The sequence below is a fragment of the Rhincodon typus genome, chromosome 4 (genome assembly GCF_021869965.1).
Source record: "Rhincodon typus isolate 14 chromosome 4, sRhiTyp1.1, whole genome shotgun sequence".
Lineage (NCBI taxonomy): Eukaryota > Metazoa > Chordata > Chondrichthyes > Orectolobiformes > Rhincodontidae > Rhincodon > Rhincodon typus.
In genome coordinates this window covers 10,965,969-10,987,144 of record NC_063335.1, presented here as the reverse complement: position 1 = coordinate 10,987,144, position 21,176 = coordinate 10,965,969, and the positions used below count along the sequence as shown (strand labels likewise).

The window sequence follows — 21,176 nt, the reverse complement described above, 5'->3', positions numbered from 1 at the left end:
GAATTTAACCATATTATTTATGTTTCTGAAATAGTAGTAAACTTTCACTGGGTCTGTTTTGCAGAGCAGCCTCAGCAGTTTGCAAGTAGCACACAACCAGGCTGAAAAACTTAAGGAACATTCAAAGTTTTCCCTCCATCTCATAAGCATATGCTATTGCGTAGTTTGAGGGCTGGACGTCAATGTGAGGATTGACTGCCCCGCTGGCAGGTAAGTCCCTGAAGGTAATTTGTAACAGATTTTGTAGGTCTGGATGGTCCTGTAATTGGCTGTGCAATCTGGGAAAGCCCCTGCTCCTCATAGCTCTGCAATGTTTTTGTCTTAAATGACAGTTCTTACACTTAAATGACATTGACCACAATAGGAGCCACTGAAGAATCTGATGGGACAGATTAGCTTATCATTGAATGATCTTAAAAGGTATCCGTCAACAGGAACTCAATAAATATTTTCAAGAAGCCTAATGCCTATTTTAGACATCTACACTGAAAGAGGTCCTCAAATTTATCAATAGTCATCCCATCACTACAATGTTCTTCTTTGCAAATGGATTACAAATGAAAGTCAATCACAATCCACACAATTTCTGCAGGATGATTTCTCAGAGGGCACTGGGATAAATCATTTTATGTTAACATTATAAGGCTTAAATGCACGAAAGATTCTGAGATTGCTGTGCATGTACCAGCTGGTGAGAAGATACAAAATTGAATCCATTACTGAAGCAGCTGGCTTCACAACAAAGTGCCATTGAGTGTCCATGTGTCTGCAAGCTAACTAGGTTATATTATAATCTAACTTTATGGAGGTACAACTATATTTTTGTCATGGCTACAAAATCTGAAGAAGTACACGAATATGTTACAGTTGAACTGGAACTCCCCAGAGTGGAAAACTACAGGATTGCTTCATGCAAACTTCTCACCAGGTACATGAGCAGGAACTAATAGACCACAAGAGTTTTTTTGTACCAGAGTGTATCACCTGATACTTTTTGCATTGAACAACACCTTCCAGCTACAGCCCACCCATCAACATGCCAAAACTTTTTTTTAAACCAATAATATACGTCATCTTTGGCCAGTTAGCGTGCATGTTGTCTTGTCATCACGAAACCACTCTAATTTGTTACATCTGCTGAATCAATATCTCAGCAAATCCAATTTATTTCTCACGTGGTTTTGATATCCCATTAGAATTAAGGGGAAAAAATCAATTTTAAATAAAGTAAAAGCATAAGCATCAGAAAGATCAACCTGGAAAGCAAAACTCTGCAGAGACAGTTGGTATTCCAGGTGTGAAACTGCAGAAAAACTGAAATTGACTGTTGCATATGGTCACACAATTTCAGAATACACATGAACTTAAAATTAATGAAACGACTCAAACCGGTAAACAAGTGAAACAAAATGAAGGCAGCGATTATGATCTAAGATCGTTGAACCACAGTGTTTATTCCTCGAGGCTTTAGCATGTCACGTTGAAAGATGAGGTGCTGTTCTTCAGGCTTTTATTTAGTTTCATTGGAATATTAAAGTAGGCTAAGGGCAGAAAGATCAGAGTGAGAACAAAGTGAAGAATTAAAAGGTGCAGAGGGGCCAATATTGGGATCGTCGCTTTTCCTTACTGTATATTAATGATCTGAATCTTGTTGTGTCGGGCCTATTTCAAAGTTTGTGGATGACTCAAAACTTGAGAAAAGTGTAAACTGTGAGGAATATAGCGTAGAATTCCCAGAGGCCATTGGCATGTTGATGGGTGGGCTGTAGCTGGAAGATGTTGTTCAATGCAAAAAGTATCAGGTGATACACCCTGGTACAAAAAACATGGAGAGACAATATAAAACAAAGGGTACTGTTCTAAAAGGTGCACAGGAAAAGAGACTCCTGGATGTATGGTACTTAAGTCATTAAAGATGGCAAGACAGATAGAGAGAGCTATTATAAAGCATACCATATTCTAGGCTTCATACATTGAGGCACAAAGGGCCAGAGCAGGGAGATTATGATAAATTTATATCATACACTGTTTGGACCCAGCCGGAGTATTGTGTACAGTTCTGGGCACCACATTTTAGGAAGAATGTGAATATTTCGAGTCAAAAGAGGTTTACGAGAATGGTTTCAGGGAAAGGACACTTCAGTTATGAAATAGATTGCAGAAGCTGGGACTGTTTTCCTTGGGAGGGAGAAGGTTGAGATTTAATTGAACTTTTCAAAGTCATGGGCAGTGTGGTCAGAGGGGGTAGGGCGTGACTGTTCCTATTGGAAATGGGCCAAGAATCAAAGGGCACCGTTTTAAAATGCTTTACAAGAGAAGCAAATGAGAAATGAGAAAACCCCTCTTCACACAGTTAGTGGTTAGCGTCTGGAATGCATTACCTAGAATTTTGATGGAGGAGAGTTCAATTCAGACAATCGAGGGCTGTGGATGATTATTCAAAGAACAAAGAACAAAGAAAATTACAGCACAGCAACAGGCCCTTCGGCCCTCCAAGCCTGCGCAATCCAGATCCTCTATCTCAACCTGTCGCCTATTTTCCAAGGATCTGTATCCCTCTGCTCCCTGCCCATTCATGTATCTGTCTAGATACATCTTAAATGACACTATCGTGCCCACCTCTACCACCTCCGCTGGCAACGTGTTCCAGGCACCCACGACCCTCTGCGTAAAGAACTTTCCACGCATATCTTCCTTAAACTTCTCCCCTCTCACCTTGAAATCATGACGCCTAGTAATTGAGTCCCCCACTCTGGGAAAAAGCTTCTTGCTATCCACCCTGTCTATACCTCTCACCATTTTGTAGACCTCAATTAGGTCCGCCCTCAACCTCAGTCTTTCTAATGCAAATAATCCTAATCTATTCAACCTCTCTTCATAGCTAGCGCCCTCCATACCAGGCAACATCCTAGTGAACCTCCTCTGCACCCTCTCCATAGCATCCACATCCTTTTGGTAATGTGGCGACCAGAACTGTATGCAGTATTACAAATGTGATCGAACCAAAGTCCTATACAACTGTAACATGACCTGCCAATTCTTGCACTCAATACCCCGTCCGATGAATGAAAGCATGCCGTATGCCTTCTTGACCACTCTATCGACCTGCATTGCCACCTTCAGGGTACAATGGACCTGAACACCCAGATCTCTCTGTGCATCAATTTTCCCCAGGGCTTTTCCATTTACCGTATAGTTCGCTCTTGAATTGGATCTTCCAAAATGCATCACCTCGCATTTGCCTGGATTGAACTCCATCTGCCATTTCTCCGCCCAACTCTCCAGTCTATCTATATTCTGCTGCATTCTCCGACAGTCTCCTTCACTATCTGCTACTCCACCAATCTTAGTGTCATCTGCAAACTTGCTAATCAGACCATCTATACATTCCTCCAGATCATTTACATATATAGTGTTCAAGTGGAAGCAATGTGCAAGGTTATGGGGAAAAAGCAAGAGATCGGCACCGAGTTAAAATGCTTAGGTAGCCAGAGTAATATAATGAGCCAAATGGCCTACATCTGCACCGCAACAATTCTAAGATTCTATGAAAATGAAAATTCTGTGAAATCGGCAGCTCAGGGTTATGATTTCTGCAGTTCTGGCTCTAACCACTTGATGGGGCTGTGGATAAGTTTGTTTTCACTTGCACGGCTCATTTTTGCTGTAGCATTTAAACTTGTTCGGATGTGCCCCCAGCCATTCACTTTCTAATGAAATTCAAGGCCCCCTCCAGAAAGTTTTGACCATAAAAGAAATATGCATAATGTGATTCAGCACACAAATTCTATGCAGTCACCTCACTTACATAATTGCAGCAGGTAATTATGAGTGCCTGCATGACTGAGCAAGAGACATTAAAATTATGAGAAGTTAGCTCGAGTTCAAGTTTAACTTTAATCCAGCCTGCGCTGTTTGAAGGGGAGGTATATCTTGAGAGGAGCGGGTGCTACAACCAGCTGGGGAGGGTGTCTGATCTACAGGAAGATCGACACACCAGAGAAAAGACGACGTTCCAGCATTGGAAGCATTGGTGTCAGGGGTGACAAGTAGATACATCCTATATTCACAGGGGGCCCTTCAGACTAACACTGTGAAGGCAGTGGAAATAGATAGTCAGCAAAGTCAATTCCAAAAGTCCAACCCCATGCAACAGGCTACAAAGTGTTGCAAGAAGCTTCATGACCTCATCTGAGTAGTCAAGGTCAGTGAATGTATATTCAAATTCAATATCCTTGCAGCTGAACCACTAACTTCACATATTGCTCAATTTACCACATCGCAGTTATTTAACTACAACTTGGCTATTACCCAATTAATGGTGGAATCTGGCCAGGATTCTACCAACAGTGTCTGTCTCTGGAAGTGGTCAGGGTTTGATCCTTATGCAGTGTTTTTCTTTGAAGTTCTGCTAAGGGAGAGTTCTGGTGTTGGATTTGTTTACAATTTTCTCTCTTTCAAGTTTGTGGTGTGATAACTAATGATGATTCAATAGATTCTTTCATCTTTAACATTGATTATATTTCTGGAGACTTTAAGTATGTAACTTTCCTTCTTATCAGAAGTAGCTCCCCTGTGCCTTGTTACATTCAGGGATTAGCTGTCTGTTTAAAACACAGCTTTACATGCAATTAAGTCCTTAACTTCTTCTGCAGGACAATCCTTGTCCTTTGTGGCAATAAAGCATCCAGTTTATTAAACAGATATCAAAGCAGTTTTGTTTATGTAATCTTCCAAGACATTGATTGATTGTTTTATTGTCATGTGGACAAAAATACAGTGAAAAACTTTGTTTTCAAGCAGCACAGACAAATCACAGCAAGCAAAGGATGTACAGATCAAAAAGACTTAGATGAAATACAAGTTATATTGCAGGTTATATTATTTGAGGCTAGAGTCCATTCAACAGTCTGATGCTGTTCCTGGGCCTGTTTGTGTGTGTGTTAAGGCTTCTGTGTCTTCTGCCTGACAGAAGAGGTTGTAGGAGGTCACTACTGAGGTGCAATGCATCTTTGCTGGCATTGGTCACCTATCCGAGGTAGCAAGCTGTATGGGTGGGGTCCATGGATGGATGGTTGGCTGGCTTCTGTGATGTTCTGGACTGTGAATGACACCTTCTGTGGTTTCTTGCGGTACTGGGCAGAGCAGTTGCCATGCCGGGCCTTTGTGCTTCTGTAGAATTTGGAGAGGGACCCTAGGGACGTGACAGGTTTCCAGGGCCGCCTGGGAGGGGGTGGGGGGTGGATAAAGGGGAGAGTTGTTGTGCCTTCTTGGCTGTTGTGTTTATGTGGGGTGTCCAGGACAGGTCGCCAGTTATCGTTGCTCCAGGGAACTTGATGCTCTTCACTCTCTTAACCTCGGTTCCGTTGATGTAGATGAGGGCATGTTCTCCTTCTTTCTTTCTGAAGGCAAGTTGTAGTAGGCAAGTTATTGGAGAGGATACTGAGGGACAGGAACAACCAACATGTGGATAGTCAAGGTCTGATTAGGGATAGTCAGCATGGATTTGTGCGTGGAAGTCATGTCTGACAAATCTTTTAGAGTTTTTGAAGAAGTAACCAAGAGAATGGATGACGACAGGGCAGTGGATGTTGTCCATAAGGACTTTAGTAAGGCTTTTGACAAGGTCCCACACAGCAGGCTAGTCATGAAGGTTAGGTTGCATGGGATCCAGGGAGAGCTAGCTACTTGGGTTCAAAGTTGGCTCGATGGTAGGAAGCAGAGGGTGATGGTTGAAGGTTGTTTCTCGGACTGGAAGCCTATAACTAGTGGTGTGTCACAGGGATCAGTGCTGGGACCTTTGTGATTTTGTTATTTGTATAAATGTTCTGGATGGGAATGTACAAGGCATGATTAGTAAGTTTGCAGATGATACAAAATTAGGAGGTATCACTGACAGCAAAGAAGGTTATCAAAAATTACAGAGAGATTTTGATCAGATGGGGAAGTGGGCTGAGGATTGGCAAATGCAATTCAATGCAGATAAGTGTGAGATGTTGCATTTTGGAAAGTCAAACCAAGGTAGGACTTATACAGTAAATAGTAAGATCCTGAGGAGTGTTGTGGAACAGAAGGACCTAGGAGTACACATACATAATTTGTTGAAAGTGGTGTCACACGTGGACAGGGTGGTGAAGAAGGCATTTAGCATGCTGGTCTTCATCAGTTGAAGCACTAAAGGTAGGAGTTGGGATGTTATGCAACAGTTGTATAAGTTGTTGATGAGGCTGCACCTGGAGTATTGCGTACAGCTTTGGTCACCCTGCCATAGGAAAGACATAGTTATACTGGAAAGTGTACAAAGAAGATTTACGAGGATGTTGCCAGGCCTAGAAGGCCTGAGTTACAGGGAGAGGTTGGCCAGGTTAGGACTTAATTCCTTAGAACGTAGGAGCATGAGGGGTGACCTTATTGAGGTGTATAAAATCATAAGGACCGTTGATAGGATGAATGCATATAGACTTTTTCACAGGGATGGGGAATTGAAAACTAAAGGGCATAGGTTTAAGGTGAGAGGGAAAGATTTAAGAGGGACCTGAGGGGCAACTTCTCCATGCAGAGAGTGGTGCATGTTTGGAATGCACTGACAAAGAAAGTCGTTGAGGCAGGTACAATAGCAACATTTAAAAAACATTTGGATAGGTACATGGATGGGAGGGGTTTGGAGGGATATAGACCAAATGCAGGCAATTGGAACTGGCTGAGTGGGCACCACAGTCAACATGGACAAGTTTGGGCTAAAGGGCCTGTTTCTAAGCTGTACTACTCTATAACTCTATAACTCTAATTTCCATCAATTGGGAAATATACCTGTCATCTAATGCTACACCACACCTTCCTCAGATCCTTTGCACTGCTATACACCCTCAGCTTGCATATGCTGCCAATTACATTAGCCAAATATATTGACCCACACTCTCACACTTGTCTCTCCCTTGCCTAGCTACAGACTGCAGGAACCAAATGGTGGAGAAGACACTGTTTGTCATTATACGAACTTCAATTATTGAGTCAGTGGTTAGCAGAGTTGCTAAATACATCAAAGATAATAAAAACCAAAAGAACTGCAGATGCTGTAAATCAGGAACAAAAACAAAGTTGCTGGAAAAGCTCAGCAGGCCTGGCAGCATCTGTGAAGGAAAAGGACAGAGTTAACATTTTGGGTCCAGTGACCCTTATTCAGAACTGATGGTGGCTGGGAAAACATCAGTTTATATGCAGAAAAAAGGGAGCAGGGATGGGGTAGGGAGTAAACGATAGGATAGAGTCTAAAGAGAGAGAAGAGCAGTTGGACAGACAAAGAGCTGCTAACGATCAGGCTGGGAGGGTGAATAGTTGTTAATGGGGACTGTTAGTGACTAACAACAGGGGGTGTGTAGTGGCAGGCTATGTGGTAACAAGGCCTGGTGTGTGGGGTAGGGGGCTGGGACATGGAAGAGTTTAGGGCCTAAAATTATTGAACTTGATAATGCCCAGAGGTATCAGAGCTTGAGGAAACGTGCATTGTCACATAGTAGTCCAGTAGAATATCCTCCAATACACTGTTTGGATTACTGAGGCTCTGCCCAGCTGAAGTGGCAATGGTACCATGGAGTACAAACTTGCTGTACTCTTGTAGGATGATAGCATCCATTTTTTCATCACTGCCACTCCAGCTGTAGCTCCCCTCAACTCCCAATTATCACTTGTCCTCCAGCAATGTGTCCCTTGTTTCTTCCCCATAGTTGGTAACTCTGGGATAGATTCTCCAGGGTTGGACACAAAGACAGTAGGGTTATAATGGGGAGGGAGCTGTCGGTGGGGAGTGAGACACAGAAGTGATCAAAGTAGGAAGTCAACAATCATTGTCAATCACTAGATCCATCATCAATGATGGCTTTCTCAATTTGAGACTGGATTCCATCTTCCTCCCCAGCCCCAGCCCCAACCCCCTACTTATCCCCAACCAGCCCTTTCTTGCAGGAGTCTTCCTCCTCACCTCCATGGGGTCCATTAAACCAGATTTTAATTTCAGATTTTTTTTATTGAATTCAAATTTCATGATCAGCCATGGTGGCAGACATACCAATGCATGTTAAGCAGGGACTTTGGATTCCTGGACAACTGACAGTACCATTGCATCATTGCCTCCTGAAAGCCATCTTGCCTCTCTTTTTCACAACACTGGCCTTTGTGTATCTGATTCTGAAATTCAGAAAGGTAAGAGACCGAGCTAACAAATGGAACTTTGCTCTGAGCACCATTGGAAAACTATTGGATCAAGCTGAGAAAAAATCAGATTCCTCAGACGTAGTATGAAAGAAGTGATTGCTAAAGAAATGCATGTTACATAAATCCTGCCACTTCATCTTTGATCTGACTGCTCTATCAGCAGAAAATTTGTTGCAGAACAGGTGTGGTTTTGTTTGCAAGATAAATATTCACAATGACATGGCTAGTAAGAGGGCAGAATTCAAAGATAATTGAAAATTCTGAATTGCTTCTCATTGCAGTGTTCAGCTCAAGTTCACAATTATAAAGAATCCAGGTCATGAGCTGATCTTGAGTCTCAACTTGTAAAATCAGAGATTACAGAAGCAAAATACTGCAGATACCTGAAAGCTGAAGAAGAACAGAACATGCTGAAAATACTCAGCAGGTGCTTTTGGAGAGAGAAACAGCTTGAACGTTTAAGGCTGATGATTTTTTAAAATAGATGGAAGTTCATCAACCTGAAACTTTAACTCTGTTTCTCTCTACAGATGCTACCAGACTTTGAGATTTTCCAGCATTTTCTGTTTCTTTATTAGGGTAACATAATGTGTTATTTTAGATCAGCAGTAATGTGTGTGTACATTAGGAATAACAAGCTAATAACATATATCCTTACCCCAGGAATTAAAAACAAGTTTCTTGTGTGAAATCTACATGGCATAAGTGGTGGATTCAGATTTTTTATTAGAATTTTTCTTTCATTCATTCTTAGGAGTCTGGTGTCAAGGGCAAGGCTAATATGTATTCACCTTGATAAGATGGCAAGAACTGTCTCTTGAATTGCTGGAGTCCATTAGTGTTAGAAACTCATTCAGTGGTGAAAGGAATAAGTTTCAGGATTTTGGTCCAACAACCACGGAGGAAGTACAACACATTTTCAAGTCAGGACAGTGTGCATCTTGCAGATGTGTAGCCATGGACCTACTGCATTTGTTTTTCTAAATGATATGGGTTAAGAACCTGTAAGATTCTGCTAAAGAAGTCTTGATGTGTTTCTGTTGCACATTTTGTAAATGGTAGCACTGTTTACCAGTGGTGGGCAGGGTATTAATCTGGCAAACTGCTTTATTCTGGATGGTGTCAAGCTTTGACTGTTTTTGCAGTTGTGTTTATCTGGGCAAGTGTATAAACGTCACCATACCCCTGTCTGTTCTTTGTGGATAATAAGGTAAGACTCTGGGGAGTCAGGAGTTGAGTAGCTCTACATAATACACAGCCTCTGATATGTCCTTGTAATCATAGCACTTCTGCAGCTTATGCCCAATTATTTTTTCTGGTCAATGATGACCCCAGGATGTTGAGGACTTCGCATTTGACAATTGTAATGATGTTGAATGTCAGGAAGAGGTGATTAGACTCTATTGTTGCAAATGCTACTCAACACTGTGATCATCAGTGAATATCTCCAGTTCTGCCATTATGATGCAGGGAAGGTCACTGATGATGTTTGGGCCAGGACATTACTCTAAGGAACTCCTGCCGAGATACCCTGGGACTACAATGATTCACTTACAACAACCATAACTAATCATCTTTTGTGCTAGGCATCATTCTAACCAGAGATGAATTCTCGCCTGATACGTATTGGTTACAATTTTTCTCGGGCTTCTTAATACCACACTCATTCAAGTTCTGTTTTGATGACAAGGACAGTAATTCCCATTACACCTCTGAAATTCAGCTCTTTGATTCATTTGGAAAAAGTCTACTATGAGTCCGTAGCTGCTTGTGTCAACAGAATCCAAACTCAGTGTTGGTGAGCAGGTTTTTTGGTGAGCAAGTGTCATTTGACAGAACTGGCAAGTGTCATGATGATAGCTAATTGTGTGTGTGGACTCAAGATTCTCTACAGTAGTTGGATAAGGAGCTGTCAAGTAGTCTGTACCATGTATGGGGTCATGTAACCTGGGAGGAGAAGGTCAGATAAGCACGTGTCTAGGAGTCAGCCCATGTGAATGATAAAATGATGTGTCGGATAATTACATTTGTAACTTCCCATGTTGTTTGTTCGGTGATGGGGAGGCGATGGCCTAGTGGTATTATTGCTGGACTGTTAATCCAGAGACCCAGGTAATGTTCTGGGGACCTGGGTTTGAATCCCACCATGGCAGAATTTGAATTAAATAAAAATATCTGAAATTAAGAATTTAATGATGACTGTGAATCAATTGTCAGGAAAAACCCACCTGGTTCACTAATGTCCTTTAGGTAAGGAAACTGCCATCCTTACCTGGTCTGGTCTACATGTGAGTCCAGGCCCACAGCAATGTGGTTAACTCTGAACTGCCCTCTGGGCAATTAGGGGTGGGCAACAAATGCTGCCCAGCCAGCAACACCCTCATCCAGTGAATGAATTTAAAAAAGCCTGTGATGGAGATAAATAGAATTTTTTTTATTTTTTCACAGGATGTGGGCACTGGTGGTAGGCCAGAATCTATTGCCCATCCCTAATTGACCAGATGGCAGTTAAGAGTCAGTCAGTGGATCTAGAGGTGGCTCAGTGGTTAGCACTGCTGCCTCACAGCACCAGGGGCCCGGGTTCGATTCCACCCTTAGGCAACTGTCTGTGTGGAGTTTGCACATTCTCCCCGTGTCTGTGTGGGTTTCCTCCGGGAGCTCTGGTTTCCTCCCACAGTCCAAAGATGCGCAGGCTGGGTGGATTGGCCATGCTAAATTGCCCATAATGTTCAGGGATGTGTAGATTTGGTGGGTAATAGGGGGATGGGTCTGGCTAGGATGCTCTGAGGGTCAGTGTGAACTTGTTGGGCCGAAGGGCCTGTTTCCACACTGTAGGGATTCTAAGAGTTACAAGAAAAGATGGCAGGGTTCCTCCGGAAAGTGCATGACTTGGGTTTTCAATGATGGTCACCGCTAGGCTATCTTTCAAATTGGAGACTTTATTTAAATTGAATTCATGATGGGATTCATGCCCAAATCCCTGGATTATTAACATGAGTTCTGGGTTACTTATCCAGTAACATTACCACTTCGTCAATGTTTCCCTATTGTGTCATGGCATTTGCTGGAACTGATCTGTCTGTTGTCTGGGGAATTGAGCTGCTTGATCTATCCGCTGTAGCCTCCTCTACATCGGGGAAGCCAAGCGGAGGCTTGGGGACCGCTTTGTGGAACACCTACGCTCGGTTCACAACAAACAACTGCACCTCCCAGTCGCAAACCATTTCAACTCCCCCTCCCATTCCTCAGACGACATGTCCATCCTGGGCCTCCTGCAGTACCACAACGATGCTACCCGAAGGTTGCAGGAACAGCAACTCATATTCCGCTTGGGAACCCTGCAGCCCAATGGTATCAATGTGGACTTCACAAGCTTCAAAATCTCCCGCATCCCAAAACCAGCCCAGCTCGTACCCACCTCCCTAACCTGTTCTTCCTCCCACCTATCCCCTCCTCCCACCTCAAGCCCCACCCCCACCTCCTACCCACCAGCCTCATCCCCACCTCCTTGACCTGTCCGTCCTCCATGGACCGACATATCTCCTCCCTAGCTCCCCACCTACACTCACCTTTACTGGCTCCAACCCCACATCTTTGACTTGTCTGTCTCCTCTCCAGTTATCTTCTCCTTTATCCAGCTTCTATCCGCCTCCCCCTCTCTCCCAATTTATTTCAGAATCCCCTTCCCCTCCCCCATTTCTGAAGAAGGGTCTAGACCCAAAACGTCAGCCTTCCTGTTCCTCTGATGCTGCTTGGCCCGCTGTGTTCATCCAGCTCTACACCTTGTTATCGCAGATTCTCCAGCATCAGCAGTTCCTACTATCTCTGATCTATCAGGTGATGCCACCACCATCAGTGTGAAATGGAAAGCCTGGCTGGTGGAGTTGGAGTGTTCACTGACAGTCACAGTCTATTTTTGGATGGGGTGAGGGTGATGCAGAGCACAGTGAATGCCTTGTTTCTATTCAAAGTGGGTGCACCAGTGAGGGAGTCTTTCAAGATGTTAACAGAAAAGATGAGTTAAAAATGTAGAGTGAACATTTCGAAGAACACCGAATTCCACATTCCCAAGGCTTGTTTTCCATCAGAGACTGGAAGAAAGGAAAGCGGGAGCTCAATTTGGACTCACTTGTGGCAGTGACTAGATGATTGGAATCCAGTTGCAATGGATTTGAACAGCCAGAGGATGAACCAGGTAAATTGACACTGCAAATCAAATGTATTGAGACATTAGCTGCAGGAAGACAAGGTTACACTTTGAGAATAGCAGCCATTTTGGAAGCTGTGGGTGGACAGTATGAAATCCTGGTCCCACCTCTTCCATCAGCACAACAAAAGTTGAGGTTAACTGAATTACCCAAAACAGAATCCAGGTGCATGTAAATGTAAACTGCAACAGTCAGTGAGAGGGAAGGTTTCGGATGTAGCTACTCTGTCTGCCAGGGGGAAGAAATGCAAAAAAAAAATGGGAGTAAGGACCATTTTGAACAATTGCAGAAGTAAAACTGGACAGAGAGGAAAATCTGCCAAACCCTGAAAAGGAAGGAGAGATTGAAGAAACACAACTGTGAGACAATTTGAAAGTGCTGCAGAGAGTCAGGACATGAATAGTAAACATGGATACATCATTTCCAGTCATTAGGAGCAGCCACGAGAAATCCCTAGTGATTGTTGGTGGTAATGAAGTGAACATTATTGTTGATTTAGGCAATGACCGTAATTTAATTGACAGAGCACTGTGGGATGAACTGAAGACAAGTGCACATCTCAAGTACATTCTAAAAGTTTTATTCTTTCACATCTAAAGCCGACTTCAAACTGTTGGATGCTTCACTGTGGAATTCACACTGATGAAGGATGATAGTGAGTCTCCTCCTGCTTTATGTCCAAAGGTCTTGACTGAACTCATGAGTAATACAGGCCAGCCTTATGCAACCAGCTTTCATCTACATTTCAGAGTCAACACGACAGGAAGTGTTCTGTCCAATGAGCAGAAACATTGATGTCAAAATTTATCTACTGAAAGTGCTTTTAGTAATCCTGGCTGCACATTATGTTTTGAACATTATTCCAAAAGCAATGAACATATACAAAGTAAATACTACAGTACAATGATCAAGTTTCTTTTACACGATTATGTTTATTTGTTTCCATTTTGATTTACAAACCCACTACACAGAAATGACCTATTGTGCCAGGGCAATTCAACTGTGTACATTCTGTATCAACACTCCCTCCAGTTCAGTATAAATGGAAAACATGGAGATAGCAGTACAAAATGAACAAAACACTATTTAGTCAATTCATTATCAGAACACACTGTATATGTTATCTGGCAAGTTTTTATGTAGTTCTTCTGTTCTGGAATTTGTGCGTATTTCAACTGAAACAGATCCCACATCCATGAGGAAAGAGAAATCCAGGCACTATTTTAATCTGAAAGCTAAACTGAAGAGGAAACAAATTTGTTTCTTGTTTTGTTTTTTTTCAAATACATGAGACAGCTCACACCTCATGCTTTCCCAGGTATATCCCAGAAACATGCTCAAAACTGAAACAGAACATTTACGTGTAATGTTCTAGCCAAGTTGCTTCAACATTGTATGCCAGCTCATGCTATTTTGCACCAACTTAGCTCTATGCTTGTTAAATTCATGCTAATTTATTCATTTTTTGAAGCTTTAATTTCAAATTTATATTTCTTCAAAAAAAAGACAAGGTGTTATTCCCACACGATTTCTCCCATTTCTACCCTTGGAAAACTGTATAACTACCGTTTCTGTAGCTCTTCCACTGAGGCAGACCATCATGAGAACCGTCACCCAAAAAATCAGGAAAATTGTGAAGCATTCTCATGATCTTTATTCTGAACTGCATATTTAAACCTGAATTCCTTGTTCAAAAAGCCACTGCAGTTGCCTGTTGCTCAAGTTGTAGCATATTTAATGTAAGATTACTCTTAAAATGCAAGCTGGTTGTCTCAAGATTTACTGTCATGGAAGAAAGCACATTTTTAAAATATAGGTTTCAAGAAAATGTTGTATGGATCGCAGTTTATTCCAGAACATATCTATACACATAATAATTCCAATAAAAACTCTGAACAAACATCAAAGGAGGAAAGATGCCCCCTCAAAAGATAAAAGCAGCCACTATACTATTTTCTTTTTTCCCATTCCCTTTAGACCTCTCAGGTCCCATAGTTCTTTTCTGCTAACAGCGTCTCTGTAATGTGCATGGAAGAGTAAGTAGGAGCTTGCTTATTTCACATTTAATATAACATTTTACTTCTTTGACGGGCAAATTATTTGTTTCTTCCCGAATCAAAGCACCATTGTTGCAATTTGACTTAAGGTTTATAATAATTGTGACACAATTTGCATATGAAGCACAAATATAAGTTGGCCTCATCTCAGCAACATTGAAATATAATTGCTTTATACGTCCTATTATAATATGCAGGACAGAAATTACAGAACAAACAATGCAGTGAATAATCTTGGATTTTTATCAATGCAAATTTTAATCCTGTAGGCTCCAGTCCTAATCTTAGGCAAAAAAACAAAAGCCACAGTAGTACAAACAGTTAAACACAAACATCACTCAAACAGCTAAATAATGACAAAGGTGGGGAAGAAGACACATGCTTGTTATTAAGTGTGACATTAGGTGCAAAGCTTTGAAGTAACAGCCTTTAAAATATTCTATGGTTTGAATTAATAAATACAAAAAAGTATTAAAAAAATATACACCTGTAAGGAAAAGATGTACTGTGAGAACAACAAATACACAAGAGGTTTAGATTTCACTTTCAAACGTCTGTAGGAATGTCTTTAAAGAAAGGATTTCAGGGTAAGCTCTGCTAGTCCTGCGGTAGAAATCCAAACCAGTGAGGTGTTCAATGTCACGCACACGTGCTGTATGTAACTTCATAAGGTCTTCAACCCATCTTGATTCATCATCGTTACTCTGAAATATACAAAATTTGTTCTAGATGTATTTTTGTTGTGAAGGTATTGTTCTATACATAGAATGTAACTACATGCTAGTTGTAAGCTAGCACATCAGCTAACTGGTATGTTGGAAAGCACAGTACTCCATATGTATTATACAATGAACATTGTTGAGCCTCACAGCCTCTCTCTTCCCCTTTTTAATGTGTGTATATTTCTTGCAAGCCCTTTGCAGACAACCAGAGGGAGAAAAACTTTCATCCCATCAATCTGGTATGCATTCAAGAAGATAACTGTAAACTGAGTGTGTTGTCAGCTCACTAATATAGCAATCCAGAATGTTATAAAAGATATTACAATACCATGGATATTAGCATGTAAATAAACCTGCCAGAAAAGGGGAAACTGCTGGTGTGGATGCTCACTAGTTAAAATGTGATTAAAAGAGGTTGGGACTCTATAGTAAATTAATGTGGCATGGTTTACAAATAAATTAATTGCACAAATTTTAACCACAATGAAAGCATTTCTACACCCATCAAATTTATCTTCACTATCTGATGTAAAGAAGTCACTGAATTCACTCTGAGTCACTTTGGCCATGGCATCATCTGAAGGATCCCACTCTGGATCAAGTGTGGTAATTTCACTTTCTCAAACATCTCTCCACAACAAAGCACCTTCCCCTGCCATCCACTGAATTGGAGATTCTGCATTTTTGAATGATATGATGAAGCTTGTGCACTAATAACATCCCACGATTTGACACAAAATATCAAGGTAGCACACTTTTTTTCCACTCCTTCTGACAGTTTTTTTCCCTCCAATAACCGTCCATCTATTCCATTTGGCTTCATCATGGTTCTTGATTGACTTATTGAGGCACATGCTACAGATGTTACATCCCAGATATAACTGCAATTTGGGTGCTTTTTTCCTTCCAGATACCTTTTGATCTGATGGGATCTGAATGTCCCCCACACTAAGCTATTCCATACATAAGCCACTGAGTTGCCTATTCCATAGGTTATTAATGCATAACTTCACTCCATTCTCATCCATCTAATCATTGTTATGGACATGCACAAAAACTCCTGCAGGCAACTGGATTTGGTATGTTTGAGAATTAAAATAGGCTTTAAGCTGGCTATGCAAACTAGTATTTATCATTATCCTGTCGTCTCATGTCCTGTGTTTTCGCTAGAACTGCTTTCAAACCTTTTCAGTCCATAACTTGGTTGCTAGACAAATTGAAAGTCATGAACACTCCATCCATGTTGCTAATGTGGCATAACAAGGACTCCTGTTTGACACTGAATTGTTGGAAACTGGTCACTTTGGCATCGAGGACATTTGGCAGTGTGGGTCTGCTCATGCCACACTAAAAGTTTTTGCTCCATTAAGCGGTTACACCGACTAGCTTTTGCTCTGTATGGACACAGAATTTGATTTGGCCCACATACATGCATATAAACACACTGCATTTCTAATAACGATGAAACTATTTTAATAATTCGAGGACCCATTCCAGTATGTGCCTCTGATGATCAGGCAGGAGGTATTCCCTGTCCTAATGGTGCATTTGACACTCGGCCATCTTCTTCAGGGTGAATTCCTTCCTCTCCCATTCTCAGGCCAGCTTTTCACCAACACCAAACCCTCACAACAGCACAGCGAATTAATGATTTAGCCAACGTTACATCTTTTAGCTTGAAACCATATTCATATTTTGTTCAAACTGCTAGAAAATCCATTTCTTTTCATCATTAACCACACAGGATTTGTCCTGTCGATATGTATCTTAAATACCTGTGTTGTATTATATGAGGTTCAGAAGAGGAGTCATTTTGGACTTAAACACATTTGTTAAATAATCAGTTCACTGTGTTGTTGCGAGGGAATTTGGTATTGGTGAAAATGGTGTGGAAATGACGCTTAAGAAAATGTCCAAGACCCAAGTGTCAAATCTATTTGTGATGGTTCTGTCTGGCCCTGAATTACACAGCATACATCCTTGAACAGTTTTCTGCACTAACAAACTTGACAGAATGGCCATAAATACTTACACTGGTGTCTGGGAATAAGAAACATATATTGATTGTTACCTATACTTACGTATTGTAATGGATCTGAGGCTTATAAGTGAGGTAGCTAAATATCTATCACAGTTACTGAGTTTTTATATCATTACTTTAGTATTGCATTGTGTGATATTTCTTGAGAAAGAATTCCTTTCTATCAGTGTTTGGCCCATGACTTTCATCTTTCAGTTTTCTTCCCTTTTCCTTTTCGAGTATACCACTACCCAAGTAGTTATGTCTGAACATTTTATGTCTGATGCCATTCTTTGGATTGGTCCCTGCAGCCAGTACATCTCTCAAATAGCCATACTTAATGACCTCGATAGTCAGTGTTATAGACTATTCAAACTGAGCCGAGGTTCCTGACCTGTGTTCTTCAACAGGGCTCAACAAATGCTGATCAGAGTTGAGAACCTTTTTATATATGGAAGCATTCCCATTGCCATTTTAGCTCAGATTAGCTAATTCATAATACAGAAGAGCTTGCATCTTGGATGTTGCTGGTCAGTGTGGTACAGTATCACATAAGGTGGTATACACAGTGTGAATACTTACATTTATTTTTATATTTATTCATATTTATCCACAGTGAAGCCTTTAAGGTGTTGAATCTATTTTGCCTCCATCTCCAAAATGAAATTTCTCAGGCTAAAACCATTTTATTATTTCTTGTCTAAATTTTCAATTTGATTCCTTCAGTATTCTGTGCACTTTTATATGATACAAAAACTCAATTAAAACTGATAGGTATTTAGCCACCTCACCTATAAACCACAGATCCTTTATAGTACATAGGTATAGTTAACAGTGGTTCTTATTCCCGTGCACCAACATAAGTGTTTATAGCCATTCTATCAAGTTGGTTAGTAGAAAAAACAAAAACTGTAATGGTATATACTGTGTAATTCAGGGCCAGAAAGACCCCATAACTAATGAATTTGACTCTTGGGGTATTTTCTTCAGAGTGAATTCCTTCCTCTCATTATTACACAATGGTTATTACATAGTATTATATAATGCTTCTGCTTTTCTCCACTTGGTCAGAAATCACATGACACAAGGTTATAGTCCAACAGGTTTATTTGAAAACACAAGCTTTCGCAGCCTCAGTCCTTCTTCAGGTGAAGAGGCTCCGAAAGCTTGTGTTTTCAAACAAACCTGTTGGACTATAACCTGGTGTCGTGTGATTTCTGACTTTGTCCACCCCAGTCCAACACCAGCACCTCCACATCAGGGCTTTCTCCACTTACGTTACAACTTTCATCATTGTCAGATCTGTGTGGAAGAATGAATGATGACGCAGTGAGTTGCCCATCACACTTGTCCACAGGCTGAGTACTATCCAGGCAGCTGGTAATAATACTGTAGAAATGAGTTGGGACTGGGATTGATCCATCAACTTGCCTGAAAGAGAAAACAAACTTTGAATATTTTTCAATTGTCTGTTAGGAAGGTCAAGCAAGTAACCCAGCAACTCATAATAATAGTGCATTTTCAGACTGAGATTTGTGGGTACTGCCCTACTGGTAAACAAAGCGTACCCTTGTATTTATTTCTATGACAAGCTCTTCTGACATAGTGACTCACATAATGTAACCTTTTAACATACTGATGAATCTGTGCTGCTCCCCTGTGGGCCAGCACATACTTGCTGATGGTTGCTGTACAACACAACCTCCAGTATTCCATCAACACAAGTGACCAAAGGGCAAATGCAACTGAAGCATCAGTTCCAAGCTTTGCAATTTCACCAGTTTTGATTTAAAAAGGTCAATATTCCATTATTTTTGAACTACCTTTTAACCATGCACCAGCTTTTCACAATTTGTGTACAGGAATATCTCAATCCCCTTGCCGTTCCACTGCTCCAAGAAATCACACTATGACTTTCTTCAATCCAGAGTAGATATTCTCACATTTTGATACACTGAACAACATTCACCATAAACAGACTAAATCAGCAGAAAAAAACAACAATGTTCCTTGGTAACTGCCAACTCCCATCCATAAGAATTATTGTGTCTCCAGAGTTACGGCCACTTGCAAGCTTAGAAATACAAATGTCTTGATCCAAACGCATTTAGGGAAAAGGAATATATATTCTGTATGGGTGTTGGTCCCTTCAAGAATTAGGTATGACTTCTGGAGAAGCAGTTGTTTGGTTCCAGTAAGTAATCATGTGACCAGGTTGGCTGGGAGGTGAACACTCTAGCAAACGAAGAACAGCCAGTTAATTATAGGGATGAACAGGTTTGGGGTGAGGGGAGGGGAAGAGGGCTTCTGCATTCAAGTTTTGTTTGAGACCTTTGAATAAGCTGCAATGAATGAAGCATCTCTTCCAGCAGAATTCAGTTGAAATTCTGGGAGTTGGCAAAAAGAGCTGAAACTCTCATTAATGTAGCAAGTCGACTAATAGTGATTTGGATCTCTGGTATCGCCAAAAAAGAGAGCAAAAGAATTTTAGATATAAAACCCTATCGTTAAAGCATATTGGAAATAGGAGAGTTCAAACCAGAGATGGTAGCCATTAAGGTACCATACACAAAATAACTTGCCTCCATATGGTCTAAACTTTTGATATTTGGAATCATGTTTACCCAATCTATATTCTTTTTCCATCCACAGTATACGTATTAAACACTTTGCCTTTTGTATGTCATAATCATGAATGAGTGTGTACGTGTATTTGAGGTTTCTAAGGGGTGAGTAATAGTTGATTGGAAATTCTTTCTTTTCACTTCTCATTAAAGTTTTGTGTTTTCTTTTTTTTTACTAATAAAACCTATTAAGAATTGCTTTTGTCCTGTGAATCAGGCAAATCAATCACTTTGAGTGGTCTCACTGTTATAGTATACATTTTGTAATGGATTGTGGAACAGTGCAGCATGATTATCAGCAAACTTTTCCCAGTTAAGTTGTGACCTGATTCAGATATTTTGATTTCTGTGCAGCAAATTTTTATTTTAGTTTAAGCTGTGAGCCTTGTGGCTTCCTTTCTTTAGGAAATACCTGCTTTCAGATTTTAAAAAAATTAAAACATTATTGATCTCTACTGATATCATACACAACTCTTTATTCCTTATTCCAAGTAATGAACATTTTTGTGATAAGAAACCGTGACATCAGTATGGATGCTTGGGAAGACATTTGTCAAATCCTGCCAATCATAAAATGAATCCTTTATCACTATCTTTTGTCTCTTAGCTCCCAAATAATTACCTGCCCATATTATCAGGTTAACACTCAGTTCCACGTGCTGTCATTTTAGCTAATGACCTCTTGTGAACAATTCAACAACATTTTCTGTAACTCCGTATAGATCATATTCACAGGCATTGGCCCAGTGACCCCCTGAGAAAGTTCAACTAGATTTGTCAATTAGAAATATGGGCATTTTCATCTTTAGTGGTCACGGATATTCTAAACTTTTTCTAGTGTGGTGGAGGAGTAAAACCATAGAAGTTTTCAAACTAAAAGATATTGCCAGAATTTTTCTGCAGCAATGCAAAATTAATTTTACTGCCTCTTCCCATAACCCTCTATCTTCTGCAACTTTCAAAATTTCTGCAATCTTGCAGTAATGAGATGTGACAGCCTCTTCTTCAACCACAGACATGTATGTACCATACTCAAAGAAGACTGTGTATAAAGGCAGCTATCCTAATCTCTCTCCAGATTTTCTCAATTTTAGTTTTGGTGATCCTCACCTTCAGCTTCTCCAGCAGTCTTTCCCCATTTGCTGTAAGAAAGCCTTTCAAAATTTAATAATTTAGGATATACCATACTGTTATTTTGTATCTGTCCAAAATGGTTTTGGATGTGCAAGTGAAAAAGCAGCAGTTTTGGCCTGTATGCACTAAAGCCAAATAGTGCGAAATGACCCTCCAGGAGTCAACATGACTGAGTTTGCATCAGCTTCAGTATAACACTA

General features: G+C 40.7%; 2 protein-coding genes across 4 annotated transcripts in view; one reads left to right on the top strand and one right to left on the bottom strand.

Annotated features, from left to right (window-relative positions):
• The window catches only part of LOC109934864 (CCN family member 3-like), a 133,709-nt gene that overhangs the window by 16,253 nt on the left and 96,280 nt on the right, over positions 1 to 21,176 (top strand). For both annotated transcript variants that reach the window (XM_048595808.1, XM_048595809.1), the window contains exon 5: positions 65 to 210. In XM_048595808.1, the coding sequence (XP_048451765.1) occupies positions 65 to 169 (105 nt within the window). In that variant the 3' untranslated portion in view covers positions 170 to 210. The remainder of the gene's footprint in view (positions 1 to 64; positions 211 to 21,176) is intronic.
• The window catches only part of enpp2 (ectonucleotide pyrophosphatase/phosphodiesterase 2), a 105,398-nt gene continuing 97,553 nt past the window's right edge, over positions 13,332 to 21,176 (bottom strand). For both annotated transcript variants that reach the window (XM_048595807.1, XM_048595806.1), the window contains exons 25-26: positions 18,496 to 18,649; positions 13,332 to 15,180 (exon numbers count right to left, since the gene is read on the bottom strand). In XM_048595807.1, the coding sequence (XP_048451764.1) occupies positions 15,010 to 15,180; positions 18,496 to 18,649 (325 nt within the window). In that variant the 3' untranslated portion in view covers positions 13,332 to 15,009. The remainder of the gene's footprint in view (positions 15,181 to 18,495; positions 18,650 to 21,176) is intronic.